Here is a 17752-nt window from a genome sequence, read left to right as displayed (position 1 = left end):
CATCAAATAAGATTTTGAAAATATATTTACTGAACTAAGATCGCTTATATACATCCACGTTTTGAGCTTACATTGAGAGCAACACCATATACCGTAAGCTCCACTGGCATGCACGCCTTCTCGTAACTGCTCACGTTAAAGGCCAGGTTCTTTCGTCATGTTCGTGTACATTAGAAAGGTTCAGATGGGTTCCGAGAAAAGAACGTTGCTGACGTCATCAAGTCAAGTTGATTGATTCATACATTTTTGTGCTAGCTTACCAGACACGAAAGACACATTGTGTATTTGCATGATAACGCTCTCGTTCTCGTATCAACGTCTGAACCTCTCTTTTATTCAAAACTGCTAATTAGATTAATCACGGTGGCACAAAATGTCCAAAACTGCCTCGCGACACTATCGAAAATCATTATAACAGATCAGCACCAGTGTGATACTACAGGTGGCGGCGCATGGTGGCAAATTTGGGTATTATCCGCCTGGCTTGGTAAATCCTACGTCCGAGTTGTCCCTTTAAGAAACTATATTTCACCGATTGTATATTTTCTAAAATACGTATCAGGCTGAAATTCGTAAGTCACAACAAGGAAAAGGTTTTATATCGTGGTGCAAAAGCGAGAGAAGACTTTTCTGCAACCCAGCAACATGCGCGAGCGCGAGGGAAGAGTACAACATGGCTTGGAAGGACTCTGGGTTGGATAGGTTTGGATTGTTTTTAAAACGCAAGCTTGATTGTTCACATGATGATATTTACTAAACTTGGCGTATAGACTACTAGCCGTATGTTAAATCGACTTCATGTAAACAACGCCATGAGAGAGTGAACGCAAAATAGGCGACAACCGGTTTTTAGCAGAGTCAGTCCTATTTCGGAAAACCAAGATGGCGTTGGTGAATACCAAATCCAGCAATTACAGTTTTAAGCAGACAAGAGGTACAACTTAGGCAACTCGGCGCCAAAATATAAGTGTCAATTCTAGAATTTAAATCAATTCCATTCGTCGTTCATGTACAATTTACTCTACGTTACTGGCCATAAAATACAGTTATAAGATCCAAAGGTGTCATTTCATGACGCATGCACTACATAACGGTTTTACCATCATTATGGTCGACAAATCTATGTACACTACAAACATGCTAGTTCCCGTCGCATCCGATAGGGCTAATAGGTGTCGGCATTTGCGCTCATCTTCCAATGAAATACATTGGAAGCCGCTTCCGGCTTGGGACGTATATGTAATAATGTTGGAACCGGCACTATGACTGGAGCAGGGATTCTCGCAGTTTTCTGTAGTTGCTGTACTCCCATTGACAAAACATTATAACATTATTGACAGCCATTATAAAAGACACGCCCCCAATATATTGCGAAAAGTGGAGGAGGGGTTTCTCGATCCCATTCGAAAAAGAGCTGCAGGGGGCTACTTAAAATCTAGCAGTAAGATGGTAAGAAATACCGACCCTTTCTGTCCATCCCTAACGAAGGTGTCGTAAACCAACATGCACTACAAGGGTCACATGCATCCCCTCTATTAATATCCTCGCTTTGGTAGAGATTCCGTCACGTGACAACATTCAAAATGGTCGCTTCTTAAGTCCTGTATCTTGATTTCCGACGCTCTTTTATCTCTTTATTCACGATTTCTTATTCTGGCCAGTGATATTCCAGTGATGCAACGGCAACCTACACCACCCTAACCCAACCCGACTGTTAAAGGGAGGATAGCTTAAAGCCAGTTAAGTGGTTGACAAAATCAGTCAAAGTATCTCCAACTAAGCTACCAATTTCAAAAGCGGTGCAGAATAGCTCAGATCAGCATTACTGAACACATTTATATTTATAGATATTTTGCAAATTTGGCGCTGCCCCCTTTAACAGTAAACATGCAGGCTCCGAACGAGCATCATAATCATTTGGATTTGTCAATGGAAGAACCATTCTGAGGCCTCACTTTTTGACATAGTCTGTCACTGGGCTGTTGTATATTTTGGACTGATCTTATGCATGACCACAATTAAATGCTGTTCCATAGGCTACGACGTCATAACACAAGTCATCTCTTGAAAGCAAGTCGTTGATTGGTGAGTTAACTAGCGCCTTCTATCCAGGATTCAGCACATTTTAGCACATACAGCATTAATGGCATGAAGCAGACCTAGCTCGCTTATTAGTAGCACATTTACAATTGAACTAGAAGCCAATTCGAGATCACATCGAGTTATCACAAAATAATAGTCTGGAATTGTTCATATTGTTCTTGACCAATCACGACGCCGGTATCATGTCACGTGAGAAGCAATTTGTCTACGTTGTGAACCACACAGGAACATTTGCATTGCGTCAAATGACTGCATGTACATGTTACACCATGGTAACGCCAATGGCGCACCCTGGTCACGCTCAGTTTAGTCGACTTCCGATTGCAACCACACGATCCCTTCGCAAAAAAGATGGGGCTATGCAAAGCAGATTGACAGCAACAGGGACGTGACCCTTGTCTTGTTTCCTCCACAGAGAGTGAAAGAAAGACTTCGGGCTTCATTTCTTCTCCAAATACATCACTTCCGCAAAGTATGCTCACGCGCAACCGCAAGATTCGACCACCATTTCCGGTACCTTTCCGTACACTACGTTGAGTGCGTCGGCAAAGTAGATCATGGAGAGCGCGTGCATCTTGCGGGGAGTACAGCAGATGGTTGCATTGCGTGGAACCGCCTGCTGGACCAAGTGGGTGTGCTGGTAATCCTGGGCGTACACGTACGGACATTCCCCGGAGCAGTAGTTGGCGGTGTACGACTTGGGCGCGATGACCCAGTCCCAGCCGAAGTCCTCGAAGCTGATACGGAGTGGAAAGCGGCAGCAGTTCCGCTCAACGTCGTCCTCCTGACACGTCCGGCTTAACATCCGTTTTTGGCGGTTCGATGACATGTCTCTGATCTTCAGATCGACGAAGGGCTTCTGGAATAAAGGAAAGACCAATGAATAATTACACTCCGAATGCAGTGGATCAGCCACGTCACTCTGATTTAGACTATGTCTAGGACGACTATAGACTGCCTAAGGAGTCTCTGAGTAATATGTTCGACCAGTAGATTAGTATTTCGCAGGTCTGGATCAGATTTTACAACATCTCATTTTGACAAAACCCGTTTACTGTAGTCACTGACATGTTATCTATCGTAGGAGAAGACTGGCCTCCTTAGCTTTTGTCGTCAACCAGTCTAGGAAAAGGAAACCGATAAAAAAGCTCGGAGTTAATTGGAATTCTAAGTTGAAGAATTTCTCGATTCGATTCAATCCCCAGCTCTAGGCAAATAGCACGCCGAAGACGGAAGTATCTGGCCAATTTGACGCACTGGGGTGCTACGCAAACTAACTCGAGACATACCTCCGTGCACCACGCACTGAGAACGCTGAAAAAAATACATGTAGTAAGGAATAATTTTCGTATTTCAACCATACTCACATAATTCGATTCAGCTTCAGTGTTTGGAACAATAACTGGAAGCATCTTTCCAATGTGGTCGGTCGCCTCGATGTAGAGGCCGTAGTTTGTCTCTGGCCTGAGTGTCCACTCCTCCACGACATCGCGGATGTTGAAATGGTGCCAGTTCAGGCCGCGGGGCGGCGGGTGTATCTCCTTCCGGTCGATCAAGCGCCTGGTGACAGGCCCTCCAGGGGTTGAAGGCGGAAACCTCTGGTATACCAGAATCAATGTTTTGGCGTTTGGCCCCGTCATTCTCCCGCCGTCTCGAAGGTAGACCCATAGCTTGGCTTTCTCTATTCGTGCTTTCATAACGTCGTCTTTGAATGTGAAATAGCATATTTGGGAATTGTTGCCGATCCTAGAAGGCGCTGTGAAAAAAAAACCTTGAAAGATTACCACTGTTGAAAAGCGAGTGCTTAGTAGTGCATTGGCCATACACGACGGATGGTTTGATAGTTTCCTGCCACGACCACTACAAACGCGGCAATATTTAGTTTTCTTTCAAGACACTGAAAAAGAAACCCTTTCGCACCAAACACTACTTTGGATTGAGGTGAATGGTGGTGTAGTTGCTGATATGGAATTTTAAGTCGCGTTTCAGAGTGAGTAGGTGTTTCAGAAAATGTTTTCGAAATCTGTTTCATGATGCTTCATATGTTGTCGTAAACAAGAATATTTCAAATACCTCCAAAGCAAAGGTGATAAGAAGCTGGCATTAGTCAAGGTTTAAATATGTTAAAAACATCCATATGGAAAATGCCGCATACATGTTTCAGAGATGTTATCGTAAATGTCGGTACGTCATCGTAAAGCACTTGGGATGACGTCATTTTTTGACTTGATCAAAATCTCCGAACTTTCTGTTTTTCGATTTTTCAATCCTGCAGGTAAAATCTGTCCTGGATAAATTCTAAACGAATCTTTGGTCTTTAGATCAGCATCCTGAGATCAGGTATTAACAAAAACCTTACACGACTATATTCATTTTCCAAAAAATTAACTGGTAGATGAACGAATCAGCTGGGCGCTGCAAGCTGATCTTAAAAAACTTCTAAGTGTTAATAGTTCGAGTTAAAACTTGATGGAACGATCTCCACCTGTTAATCAAGGCATTAACATTCCACTGTGATAGGTAACATGCCTTCCCTAGATTCCGGCCTTCAAGTCAAACACATGGTATTCGAATAAAGGAAGTTATAATTAATCTTAACATGATAAGAACATGGTGTAGCTATTTCCATTATTAAAAGTGTTTGAAAAAAGACTCCGAGATCTCGAAATCGTTCTTGCCAGCATTAAGCTGGTTGGTGTTCAGCGCTGTTATAACCATGAGAACCACATTGTACTTTTTAACCGTGGATGTACAGAAGGGATTGAGTTGTCCAATAACAAAAGAGCCCCCTGTTCATTTGCCAAGGTCCATTTTAGGTCCGAAGCCACGATCTGTAATCACTCATAGCGAAGCCATTGGCGTCAAGCTGAGCCAACCAGACAGAAGCGATCATTACTAGCGAAATTTGCTTGACCAACAAAACCAGCGGAGCTTACATGTCCGTAGTTTGCGCCCTCAAGTCGTTTTCGGAGTCTTCTTCCCTCAGAGCAAATTACCTCCCTCTCGCTACCCCTCCTCACCGACCACCACCTGCATGACCAAAGCCCAAGACACACTTGTAGAAATAAAGGTGTTGAGCTACTGAAAAACCCGTATTGACATTAGTAGCCAGAAAATCATTTCAAACGATCTAACTGAAGAAATCTGCCAGGTGGCATGACTGAAGAAAGTAGGTTTGGCCACCTAGGAGTGAACTGATGAACTACAATAACTGCTTTCAGCGTTGGATATTCTTGTGATTAAAGTCATTATAACCGGTTAAACTGAAACTATTTCTGTGCGAACTTTATACTAATGTGACGTGACCTAATTCATCATGATAAGATCATCTTTTACATTGCCCCCGAATGACAGCTTTTGGGGTTTGGCCAACGGCCTTGAGAGGGGTTCAAGCCTACGTATGATGAGACAAGCTATACTAAAAAAAGCTGTTAAAACACACCTGGTCATTGAAAAAACGACCACCTTATAAATCATGAGTGTGAGGTGTTTGGAACGCGTTGCAACCCATGGTTAATAGTTAACAACAGGTGCTCAGCATTTTTTTCTTGAGATGGGAAGGCCGGCTTAACCACCTATGTGATGTTTCAAGGATAGACAGGCAATTAGCGTTAAGACTTATATAAGATATATGGGGAAGCGCCTACTTTGTAGACCCCCCCCCCCTTTAACATACTCTACCAAGTATACAGGTTTGTTATTTCGTACGTAACTAACCTTATCACAAAACAAGGTTTTTGGCATGACGAAAACGTCATAGTAAAGAAAGCACACATACTACACACAAAATTATGCAGTATATCATCATATTAGAGAACAATATGGCATGTTTACCTAGCTACGCAAGATTTTTTGTTAGTGTATAAATTACGCAGTAAATCATCACCCTGGCCGAGTGCCACCCGAGCCAACAGACTGCTCCATATATCAATATTTTGTGATTTTCTTTTGGAAGATTTTGGAAAGCCGGCATAAACAGACCATCCAGGTCTAACTACCACCACGTGGCTACCAATTATGTGGATTGCCATTGCGAGCTTACTTGGCTAGTAATATCTGCAGTAGTAACACATTGGCGCAGGGGTGTGGCTTGAGGGGGGATGGTGTGCCCTGGACGTGCACCCCCTGCATGTCGGGCGGAAGGATGTATTTCGCCGAAAACTTACAAACTTAAAATCAAAGTACCCACAAGAGCATCTCCCTCAGATACAAAGATGATGTAAAAAAATGTGTCTTTAAGTTGCATAATTATTATGTGACATCTTTCATTTAAAAGATCGGTGTTGAAATCTGGGTGATCACCACTTTTGAAGAAAAAAACCTTTTAATTTTTAACGTGTCTTATATCAACATGCAAAAAATGAATACATGACACAAGTAACGATTTCCCACACTTTTTATGTCTTTGCATTGTCTTTGAAGCACCTGTGCTAAATTTCAAGAGTTCTCTAATCTTCCAATCCCACTTTATAGGAGATTTGTTTCTTTAAAAACTTCATATTGGAGTATCCACTTGAGATTTAATTTGCAACTGCACGTCTATATGTGTGAAGTGTACATATCACGTTTACATAACCTCTCGATCAGTTGATTTGACCACCTTATCAGGTAAGGCTGAGGTCGAAATGTGTATGCAGGTCGATGACGAAAAAAGGTGTGCGAACCCAACCTTTTTCTGAAAATTCGTAGGACTAAAGGACGAAAATCAATGTACTCCGTACATTTCGTCTCTTGAGAGCCTGTATATCACAAATGAAGCGATCGACACTGCGGCATAAAACAAACAGATGTACACTGCATGGAAAGGTTGGCATGGAGGATCCTATGTCACCTAGATATCTCTGACCAGTGATTGCTGTGCAGAGGTTTTCTTCTGATGGAGAAGTTCGTTGGTTAAACACCAAATTCCTACACATACGTTCGAATCAAAAATATCCTCTTAACCAGGAAGTACTGGACACGTTTCATACAATACTAAGACAGGGGTTTTGTTGTAAGCGAAGGAAACTTTGACAAAACGTTTCAGGAACAGGATACGTAACTTGAGCTGATGGTAAATAGAACGCTTCCATGAAACGTCAAAGAATGTTGATGTGTTGGTGCTAGGATTTGAGTTGGCCTTTATAATATTTCTTACATAACATGAGGTGTGAAAGTCAAACGAATTTCTTCAAATACAGAAAATGATGATTCGAACGCTTTCAGTGGGCATGCCTACTCTCTTTATCATCCTTCTTCAAACAGCATAGTCGGCAAAAATGTAAACAAACACACTTCCCGATAAAACATTGGATGACGGCCGCTCATTAGAACGATGAATATTTCCCCTCTTTCAAACCGGTAACATGCATTCCATGGAAGTTATCATCAAGGTTTATTAGCCCAGCTGGCCAATAAAAAACAAAAAAATGCTCAACGAGTTTGCTTTTCTGGTTCTATGGCAAAAACTGCTTACTCAGCAAATAATGCTACAGAGATGCTGTGGTGACTCATGAGGGGGAGAGCGAGAGGTGCGTCACTTTGGATCAGTGTGTGATAAGGCGATTCATCCAGTTATATGTATAAGGTCGTGAAAAGTAAAAACAAACCTGAAGGTGCTTTAGCTTTTGTGTTTTTGCCGAAACCCCAAGATTTTTCAAAAACCCAAAACTTTTATTTTCAAGAAAGCACGTGTTATGCATGATATACAATAAAAACCCGGAAATGACGTAGTCCCGTTTTCCTCCCCCGGGATGATTCACTGGAAAGTAATGGGACATTGGTCGTTCTGTAATGATGACACAGGAACTAGTGTAAACATTACAAACCGGAGATGGCATTGGCTCATTAGTTTTATTACAGCTGCTTTCAGGTCATTTGGAATGACGTAAGCATTTGACAATATTGGCGAGGCATCCCGATGACACAACTTCTTACATAAAGGAGGTATTAATATTTTTTCTGTTGATTATTGTAGCCCATGACCTAGATTTGCAGAAACTGCTTGAAGACATGTTGTCACCCGTGAGAAATTTGAGACATTCAAGGCGGCGTTGAAAATGGCGGCCATTACTCAGAGAAAGGACCATCGCCCTGCCTATATTCAGATGTCGTTGCAGTGCCTTGTTCAATCTTCCACCCATAAAACTGGGCATTCGAGTTTCCCTAAACAAAATAAAAGCAAAGCCTATGTCGAATGCATTTGATATGTTATGTATCAAGCAAAGAATCAATAATGTGATTTTTTTTCCGTGTCAAACAGTTATATAGTGAATGACTATTTCAACCTAAAAAGTAAAGTTAGGCCGAATCAAAAACTGGGTAAGGGGGTTATTAGAACAAATGGTTGCGTTGTGTGGATTTTATGATTATTTTATTCAACTTCAACTTTTTATTCGATCAGTAATCAAGATAAATTGCGTTGTTTCTGCTTCTCTATGGAGAGTAGTGCGATTGAAATGTGAGGCAAGCAAAAAGACTGGGTCTTGGTCGAACCTGGATGGTATGCAGGGTGCATAACCTGGATGATATGCAGGGTGCATTGGTTGCCAGTTGTGACGTGGCCGCAGATCCCGTGAAATCGACAAAACTGCGACGGTTCACCGCTGCAGTGGAACCAGACAATAACGTATTGAAGAATGGCGTTCTACGCAAAAGGCTAAAACTGGCCTGCTGCCGAAATCTCCAGTGAACGAACTATATCAATCATTCATCAGTTTGTTTGATGTTCGTATTAGGTCTGATAATGGAAGATGTTTTCTAGACCAGTCGGTCAGACGTCTGTCAGGTGCGAATTAAGTTGTTCATTAATGGCTCCCAGCTGAGTAAAATAGCGATAATGCGTATACACATCTACACATGTACACTGTAATTACGTAAACCACAAGACCCTGAGTTTTTGTTCATCCGTGGTATATACATGAAATGAAGATGGTTCGAGATGGAATCATCAGTATGTGAGTAAGCGCAACGATGCGTTGTTGATGTTTTGATCTATGATAGTGATAGTGGTATCGCAAACGATACGTTTTTTATGCTATGATCTGTGAGATTGATAGTGGTAATTACTCCCATTCTTACTGAACGGAACATAAAGTAGCAATTTCATGAAGCCTGCCGTTGGTTGATCAAGTTAGTGTTTGGAAAATCTTTACATTTCGTATAAATCTCAATGAACATTATCATCGTCGGACTGAAAATGTCGCTTAGTGTCATTCTACTGAAACGGCGAAATGAGATGACCTCCCGCGCTTCATGTCTTTTTCTTGAAGTGAAAAAGATCATTTTCGTGAGTGACGATTCAACCTAGTGTAAATTTAGTATATTTTAGTACATTTAAATCAGGAATGTGGTATGATCTACATCTCGGGGGTGGCCCAGTCCAGGCCCAGCCAACCTCATTAAGGTGTCACAATATTCAGTAATATTGCTCATGCCCGGGTAACGTCTGTTAATAAACGTCACAATCCACCAGTCCGGATGACTACAGACAGTCCATGAAATAGCTCGAACATGTCAAAATGCATGTTTCTGTCTTTTCTTAAGTGCACAGAGACTATTCGTGCATGCGCGTTGTTGTATCAGCGACGCCTCTGTTGGGTCTGCATTGTCTTAAAACTCCCTCAGTCGTAATAATCTCGATGTCTGTGACGTTAAGGTATGCAATAAATTTGGATTTTGACAGTTGGTTAGGCATTGAAAACCCTCGTCATCGGAGTGGTTCATTGTTTGGACGCGTGGCCCTGACAGGAGACATCAAGTCATCGAAAATGTCTGACTATAATACCAACCCAGACCATTCTCACACCCGTTGAAGGTTGCGAATTAAAATCTCGGTCATATACAGGGTTTCCCGAAAAAAAATCCTGGCGAAGCTCTCTTTGAAGAACATTCTACAGAGATTCAGTCGGTATAGAAGAAATTGCGGAATCATCAGGTCATTCGCGACCTTTTGATGCGACTTTTAATTATCAGCGGCTTGTATATATACTCCCTGAAGCAGTTCATGGTCACCGACCGCTATTTTAATGTTCTCTAATATGTTTTGGGTTGCTCTCTCAGTGGTGTTTATTCGATCGAACTATTCTGCTCAACAGGTGTTGAACAGGTGTAGACCACTGGCTACCATAATTCTAGACATTCTCAGCAAGTTGGACGTTGTTGTGCCAATCACCAGCACATTTCTGCGTTTCCCAAGGATGAGATTTCCGGGGGCATTCCTCCCTCCTTCGATGTAGCAATTATGTATCTAAAAACAAACTAGACCAGATGTCATTTGCATCGTAGAAAAATCCCAAGAAAACTTTACTCAGGCTTTGTATGGTTTCATTTTTCTTGGGGCATTAGAGGTGAACGGACAAGGTCAAGGTCCTATTACCTGCCAGAAACTTTTCAATTTCTCGAACTGATGTTCTTGACCTCAATCTAAGGTTAGGGCAGTTCAACCCCTAGTGGTCAAACTATGACTCAGATCGGGTCGTTTTTCAACAGCAAACTGTTGTTGCAAACGGATGTTAGGCGAGGAAAATCCCTGTAAATTGGTGTAATATCTTCAAAGGGAGCGGTACCGGGAACCAGTTCCCCTACTGACTGTTTTACAGCGGCAACAGATCTTTCTGCAGGAGCTAAACACTCATGTGTATCTTAATTATTATGATTTAGCTTCACTGAGGAACGTAATGATACTGAATCATCGTGCTTGTCAAAACTTTGCCTCAGCCTGTCAGCTAATATTAATGTTTAGCAACTCAGGATCTTGTTACTACGTTTTTTATTTCCTCAGGGAGTATCATGGGCAAGAGAGATGCCGGAGAGATACGTGCGATGCCAGCTGCCGACTCGACCCTGGAACAAGGCAGCTCTGGGTTTCTTTACGGGAGAGCACCTGCGCCTTTCAACTTAGAAGCGATGCTCAGCTGCAAAAGGGTTATCCTCAAACCCAAAGCTCACTTGCCGTTGACCATGGACCATGACCTGATATGAATTAAAGGTCGTCTAGGAACCGGTTTTTCCGTTAACATGCGTACGACCTACTGCTGTAACGGATTGTTATGGGATTAATTACCGTAGTTTTACCTAGTTTTAGGTGCCAAATTATGTCCTTTGTCTCTATTCTGTCTAATTCTTTCCTTCTTTTCTTAAGGATTTCTATGACATGTATTTCAGTTTACAATAACGACAAACTAATTTCGTTACTTATCTACACTGTTTCTTGACTGCAATTTCGAGCCTGGTGTTGAGTTACTGCCCATATCCATCATTTATTCATTTTCAAAATATCCAGGGAGTAGTTCTTAGTCCTTGATAGCTGTATAATGAACATACATATATTTTAGTTTCACTTGGAGTGGAGCCCTGTCATGACCAGTAGAGAAGAGAGAGATGGGAGATATGCTGCCAGCTGACTCTACGGCCTGGAACAAGGCAGCTCTCGTTTCTTTACTAGTGCACCTGTGATTTTCAGTGCATAGAATATTACTAGTTTTAGAAGCCAACTCTGTCCGTTCAAAAACTTGAAAATTAAACTAGAATTCCAAAAACTTGAAAATTAAACTTGAATTCGAACATTTCTAATTGTGAAAATACGCAACGAGTATAAATTTCAACAATACCGTCGTGTGGACAGTTACACAAATACTACAAAACCACGTTTCAGCGAATTTGCATACATAGGAAATGCACAACGTCATTGTCCATTTCTTCTTTCGTGTTCCACCAGTACAAACATGTAGATTAACTCGATCGAGGTACCCCATTTAAAACCAGCTTAGCTGATGTTTGTGAACCTTCGGGGACTCGGCAATGATGTTAAGTTATCAAAATTTTGTTTCGTAAAAGGAAATACTCTTTGAGACTGTTCACTAAGGGTTTTATCATATTCCTGAAATACCTTAAAAAGGTTTCTTAAACTCCCACTCCCCCCTTCTTGGTAATCGTAAGGCCTTGCACTCAGTTTCGAGGATAAGTTTTTTTTAAATTTCCCACTTCCTGCTTCTTCATATATTTTAGACCTCGCCGTGTGATAGTGGAATTCGTTAGGTATTCGTCATTCCTAACATTCTATCGGTCAAGATGTGACTATACTATGGTATATCTGTTGAACCACATTAATCATTATCTATAGAACGAGTCACGCTCTGTACACAATTTTACGATTTATCGACACCAACAAAGCACCGTATCTGTCATCCATAATAATGTTAACAATGACAGAAGCATGATTACTTACCATTGTAACAATAGCACTAGCCAGACGAAATACCGATCATCTACAATTGCCGACTACAAAGGTCTAGAATTGGCATTTATTTTGATATCATGTCAAGAACGTTTGTAGTACCGCTACTATATTCTTTTGATAACACAGGTTTCATCATTTCAAGCGAGCAACCTGACTATTGCCTCAAGGGTGGTGAGCATTACTTCTAGGATGACACATCGATCAACGCGAGCTGTATATACGCTATCTTCGACACCTACTGTTGCTATTGCACTATAAGTTATGAGCACAGTGCCCCCCCCCCTCCATATTCCACTCCAATGACTCTATCTCATAAGTAATTAAACATTTTGAAAGATTTCAGTAGAGGAGGGTTACAGAAACTAACAAATTGTCTGACTGTACTTACGTTTTTCTCCAAAGTTTATGCTTTTGACGGTGTTAACGTAATAATCCTCGTACTTATACATATCCTCAGCACCCACTTCTGACCCTAACCGTTCAGTGGGGTCATCCGCCTGCACCCCAAACTTATTGAGATGTCCATGTAAGGGGTGGCGGTCTGGAACGTTTGGAATCTTTTCCTTTGTAATGTTTGGCGGCGCCGAAAGGCGTAGTTTCTGTAATATTTGTGTTTTAATGGATTCAATTCTTAACTGTTTCACTTCCTCTCTCATCCAGCAATGTGCGCATTTTTTAGGTGGCCGGTGGATTTGAGTTACCTCTGCCGAATCGTCCTCGACGGGTAGGTCGTACCCGTCTTGGTTGCTTTGACTGTCAATCACAGATACGCTTGGTGCCGGGTGCGTTGCCCGGGCATTCTCTATCTCCACCTCCCTGCTCAATTCACCCACTGTTTTATCAACCCCTGTGCCAACCCCATCCCCGTTCTCTAACCAGTCATCGTCATCGTCTGTAGGGACCATGCTACCCTTGGCCAGCATGGACCTAATCCGTCCATTCCGGACTCTGACACTGATATGTCCATTGGAAACCTCCGGGCCCAAGGCACTGTCCATCAGCTGTCGTCGGGCCGACTCCTCATTTTCTAGTCCGGGCTGGGACACCACGTCACCGTCAGATGTGGTCGACTCCCGCTGTAAATGCTCTCTCCGACTCGTCACCTCCTGTGGTGATTGCCGTAAAGTTTTAAACACACTGTCCCCCCGACCGCTCCGCCGATTGTCTCTCGTGACATGCCTAACAGAATGTGCTTGGCCATAGTGGATCAGTGTTAGACTAACGAGGAAAAATATCACCGGTATTTGCATGGCGACTGCCATCCTCCGAGCGTATAGTGCAGCGAACAGCTGAGATATCTCGCAGTGTTTATATACCGAGCGAGTGGGCCACTAAAAGATTGACGTATCTCCTCGCCTGTGACGAACACGCTTAAAGAATGAGCTGCTCCGCCTTCACCATACAAATCGAAAGCCACAAATCACACGCAGTTTAACCACAATTATTTCCTTGGCTAGATATAATCGTAGACAGGTTCCACTAAAGGCTTTTTGGCCAACAGCGAAGAAAGTAAAGGCACAGATAGCGCCGAAGAACGCAAAGCGTCCAGTTGCTCAGCTGTTTCGATCTAAATTAGGTAACTTTTTTGCACAGTCCTATAAAACACAGATAAAGAATTAACAACCTGCAAGCTTTCTGCAGGTTCTTGTCCCAAGTAAAGTCCTGCTTATGAAACATCTCACATGTTCCCATGATATATAACCCAAAAATATTTAAAACATCCACACAATCATTCCGGAACGTAGAACCGGTGTTTTCCCACCAAAATAACCGTTATCAAATTCCGTAGCATGGCTGTCGAACGCCACAAGCTCACCGCATCACCTTCCGCTCACTGCGTTAACTCAAACTGAGGTATTTTGGGTCATCCGTGCTACACCGTTCCGGTATGATACCTTTGGCTCAGAATGTTCACTTTATACCTGTCATGATTTGTGGGCCAGGGTAACACTATCTTAACAGCTTATCATTCTTCATTGACAAATTTATTGACCCGTTTTCAAGAAAAATTCATATCCGGCCTATTTTTGTTTCAATTGATTATCTGACCAGATATCGTTTTAAAGGTCCAATCATCTGTAATCATGAGGCCGGTTAACTGGCGACATATGGTGTAACCGTGTTCACCATAGTTAGGGGTTCTCCTACAACATATCTAGATTGACTTAACACGGTAGACGATAATGCAGCATGCAAGACCCTGTTGTTCATGCCACATCGGATCACACAAAAGGTCTCCACCCGTGTCAACCCTCGCCTTGAAGTTCGAAGACAATACCGGTGTGGATGGATGAGCGACACGTTGTCGCAAACCTCGACCGAAACTTTTACGATGTTCTGGTGTAACTTTGGCATATGTTCCCAAATCTACACTTTTTGCTACATGTATAGTGTCCTGTCCAGCCGCCAGAAAAAAATGCTTAGGAGGACAAAACACCTTGGGCCGGATTAGTCAATCGGCGTTAGTAGTAACCTTATGTCAAATTCTAATACATTGAATTGTAAATCAATTTACTGGAGGAGATAACGCCAATTGCGCTAACGCTCTGGTGTTTTACACCGGTATTGAATATTTCCTTCCTCATATCCTGCAATCCACACGGTAAGCTTACATCCTGCCACCAAATAGGTAATGCCGTGAGGGGTTAATGCCAGTACCCCTTTAAAAAGAAGAGCTGTGTTTGTCCGTTTCTTTCCCGACAAGAAGAATGCACAGAATGTCGAGGAAGCCGCAACCCAACATTCTTACAGAGAAAGAAGCCCGTTGTTTAATTATTCATAACATTTCTCGTATAATGACTGAGGTGATTGGTATGAGAAAAGTGACGAAGGTAAATTATGCCTTTCGATCACATGACCTTTCTGTCCTGTTTCATTCCGTCTCAGTTCTTAACTCGATTATTCTAATAAAAATTATTTAACCATATGGTATTTCAAAGAAGTGACGCAAGGAAAGTTGGTGAAAGCACGGGATATAGATAGGCCTCCGCCAGGTACTGTCAAGGAATACCTTTTCTGGAAAAAACTAGAACCGTCTTCTTCTGCGTTCTCAATATCATATGTACAGTCCTGTTCTAATGGTGATCTGAATTCTGTCGTCTGTTGCGCAATTTCATCCAGGGGCTAGAAATTTATAGGCGTCAATATTTGAACTACATCTTATCAAAGCGAATAACATGTCAAAAGCTGAAATTTCGATTCCGGGGTGTGCGCATCAGTGCCATACCATCTCAGTACACCCAGCACTAAGTATTTGTATTTACACTAGTTGGCTCCGGTGTCAATTAAGATTTACACTTAAAGAAATAAAATAATTTTATAGATGACCTATATTTGTTTTTCAGCGATAACGAGTAAGAACTTTGAACATTAAATGCATGAACAATCGCCAAAGAAACGTTTCCCGACCATAAGAAAATTAGGCGTGCTGGCCCCAATTCAGGCAAAGGTGAGGTTCTTGGTATTCACACTTTCGGTGACAAACCATTATTAAACACAGTGCATCCTAAGCACCGCATACCTGTAACGATATCGTCAAGAAACTGGACGAAAAGGCCGAAACCGCCGCCAAGCGGCAACTAGCGAAGCGTTGCTTACGACGAGGTGATCTTTTAGAAAGAAGGTATGAAAATTAATACGTCATGAATACATTAAAATACATTAATGATTTATGGCGTCTGTCTTGTGGCTGGTCGAGCACTAAGTGTCTTCACTCGCCTGTGATCTTCTCCAGAAATCGTGGAGCTTGGTGGTCACGTGACCTTAGTTATAGCGTGACGGCCTGCGTTGGAAGACACGAAAATAGTCTTTATTTATGAGGTGGCTCTAGTACTCTTTAATATCCTAGCGATATCGTTTTTTCTGATGCATTAGCTTAATTTGTCTTGTCTATTGGACACCCACGCAAGCGTAGATCTATTCTTTGCCTTAATTACTTTCATATAGGAGCATGGCGAGGATGTAAGAGAACACCGCTACTTCGGCCGGCCTGGATCATGGTGCAGTCAGGCCATCTAGATTTTAAGAAATATAGAAAACAAGGAATTTCAGGCAATCCAGAAATTGACTCAAAAATGCGAAAACCGCTAAATGGGATAAATCCACACCGGTGTAAGGGTTCGAAATGTCCAAGGATAGATGTGCGGGAAGCAAAGAATTCTGTTATGCGCTTTTAAAATCTCTGAGGAATTGAGAGGCATGGTCTCTATAGGACCATATAAATCCGTTAGAATACAAGGTAGGGCCGGACGCTTTTTCCAGAGAGACATTTTCATTTCTACACCGATCCTACTTGTTCAACCAAACTGTTCTGCGTTCCATTAATGCGTTCTTTTACAACCTCGATATTCGAAGTCGAATTCGTACATGTACACTGACATCGTCTGTCAGGTTGGTGAGATCGCGGCCTCTATGAACAATTGTGTAACCGAGTAGAACGAACTGCAGACCAAAACCTTGGCATTTCTTAAGATTCCTTCTTTTCTTGATTCCTCAAAATTTATATTGCAGCGCTATCACGGTTAGAGGCCGAGTTGATTGGATGGAGAATCAAATATACACATGACATTTCCTAACCCTGACTAGTTTAGATGAGTATCCCGTTGGTTATAGGAGATCTGGGCATCAGGCGGGACTTAACAGACAACTCTAAATATGCCAGGTCAGGGGACTCGCAACCTTTAAAGGGGGAAATGAGTCATGGCTTCGAGGGAAATATTCATAGACATGTGGTGACTAACTGAGAAATGAGCTCTCAAGATGAGTAGTGGTCTGCTGTATTGGTAATCCATACACCTTTCTGACGGTCGTAAGACATTTTAATTCCATACTAGGAATTATTTCTTGCTAGGGGTAGGTGGTTTTGCCTGACGGTGGAGGAGCACTTTAAAAATATTAAGGGTTTTCGCTGTCAATGTAATGTTTCGCATGCGAATGTCTCCCAGTGTTTATTTTTGTATTTGCCTGTTTTTGCGGACAATAGTACAGAGAAAAAAACAATTCGCTCATTCCGAAATAATGTTATTTAACCTAGCTACCCGTTATCGAGACTATCGTAACTTTGGGTAGAAAAAACCACTTGCCTTTTTTTCTGGTAAATAAAATACAAGTAGCCAGGCAGGGCCAATATCTTCCGCTAAAAGGCTTAGTACAAAAACATAGAAAACGTTGCGTACAGATCGTTATCTGACACCAAATTGCAAAACAGCGTTTAGGTTCTTCTTCAAGCTATTGTGTTCACGTCGTCTTTGACCTATAGTTTTTTAACCACGACTTTTAAACTTCAAACAAATGAAAGATGTTTATATGTTTTGTTACTTTCTATAAATTGGCGATGTCAGGCAGTTGCCAGCGAATTGACATTATGAAGAACGGTACAGAAAAGCGAGTTTTCGTCTACTTTTTCTAATGACTCCATGTCAACATCTACCT

General features: G+C 42.0%; 1 protein-coding gene across 1 annotated transcript; it reads right to left on the bottom strand.

Moving 5' to 3' along the window:
• Positions 1 to 7: 7 nt before the first annotated feature.
• On the bottom strand, positions 8 to 14221 carry LOC135500471 (growth/differentiation factor 8-like). Its single transcript, XM_064791967.1, has 3 exons — positions 12711 to 14221; positions 3471 to 3859; positions 8 to 2962 (listed from the first exon to the last, which is right to left on the bottom strand). The coding sequence occupies exons 1-3, from the start codon at positions 13582 to 13584 to the stop codon at positions 2582 to 2584; spliced, it is 1644 nt and encodes a 547-aa protein (XP_064648037.1). The 5' UTR covers positions 13585 to 14221; the 3' UTR covers positions 8 to 2581.
• Between the last annotated feature and the right edge of the window lie 3531 nt (positions 14222 to 17752).

The sequence above is a fragment of the Lineus longissimus genome, chromosome 16 (genome assembly GCF_910592395.1).
Source record: "Lineus longissimus chromosome 16, tnLinLong1.2, whole genome shotgun sequence".
NCBI lineage: Eukaryota > Metazoa > Nemertea > Pilidiophora > Heteronemertea > Lineidae > Lineus > Lineus longissimus.
The sequence above is the reverse complement of the archived record's forward strand: the minus strand, read 5'-3'. Positions and strand labels throughout refer to the sequence as shown.

Bases quoted from the DNA above. Each gene is read 5' to 3' on its own strand.
- LOC135500471 (XM_064791967.1), bottom strand. From the start codon at position 13,584: ATGGCAGTCGCCATGCAAATACCGGTGATATTTTTCCTCGTTAGTCTA. The intron at 3,860-12,710 runs GTAAGTACAGTC...TTTTTTTCACAG, and splicing joins CATAAACTTTGGAGAAAAAC to CGCCTTCTAGGATCGGCAAC. The intron at 2,963-3,470 runs GTGAGTATGGTT...CCTTTATTCCAG, and splicing joins CTGAAGCTGAATCGAATTAT to AAGCCCTTCGTCGATCTGAA.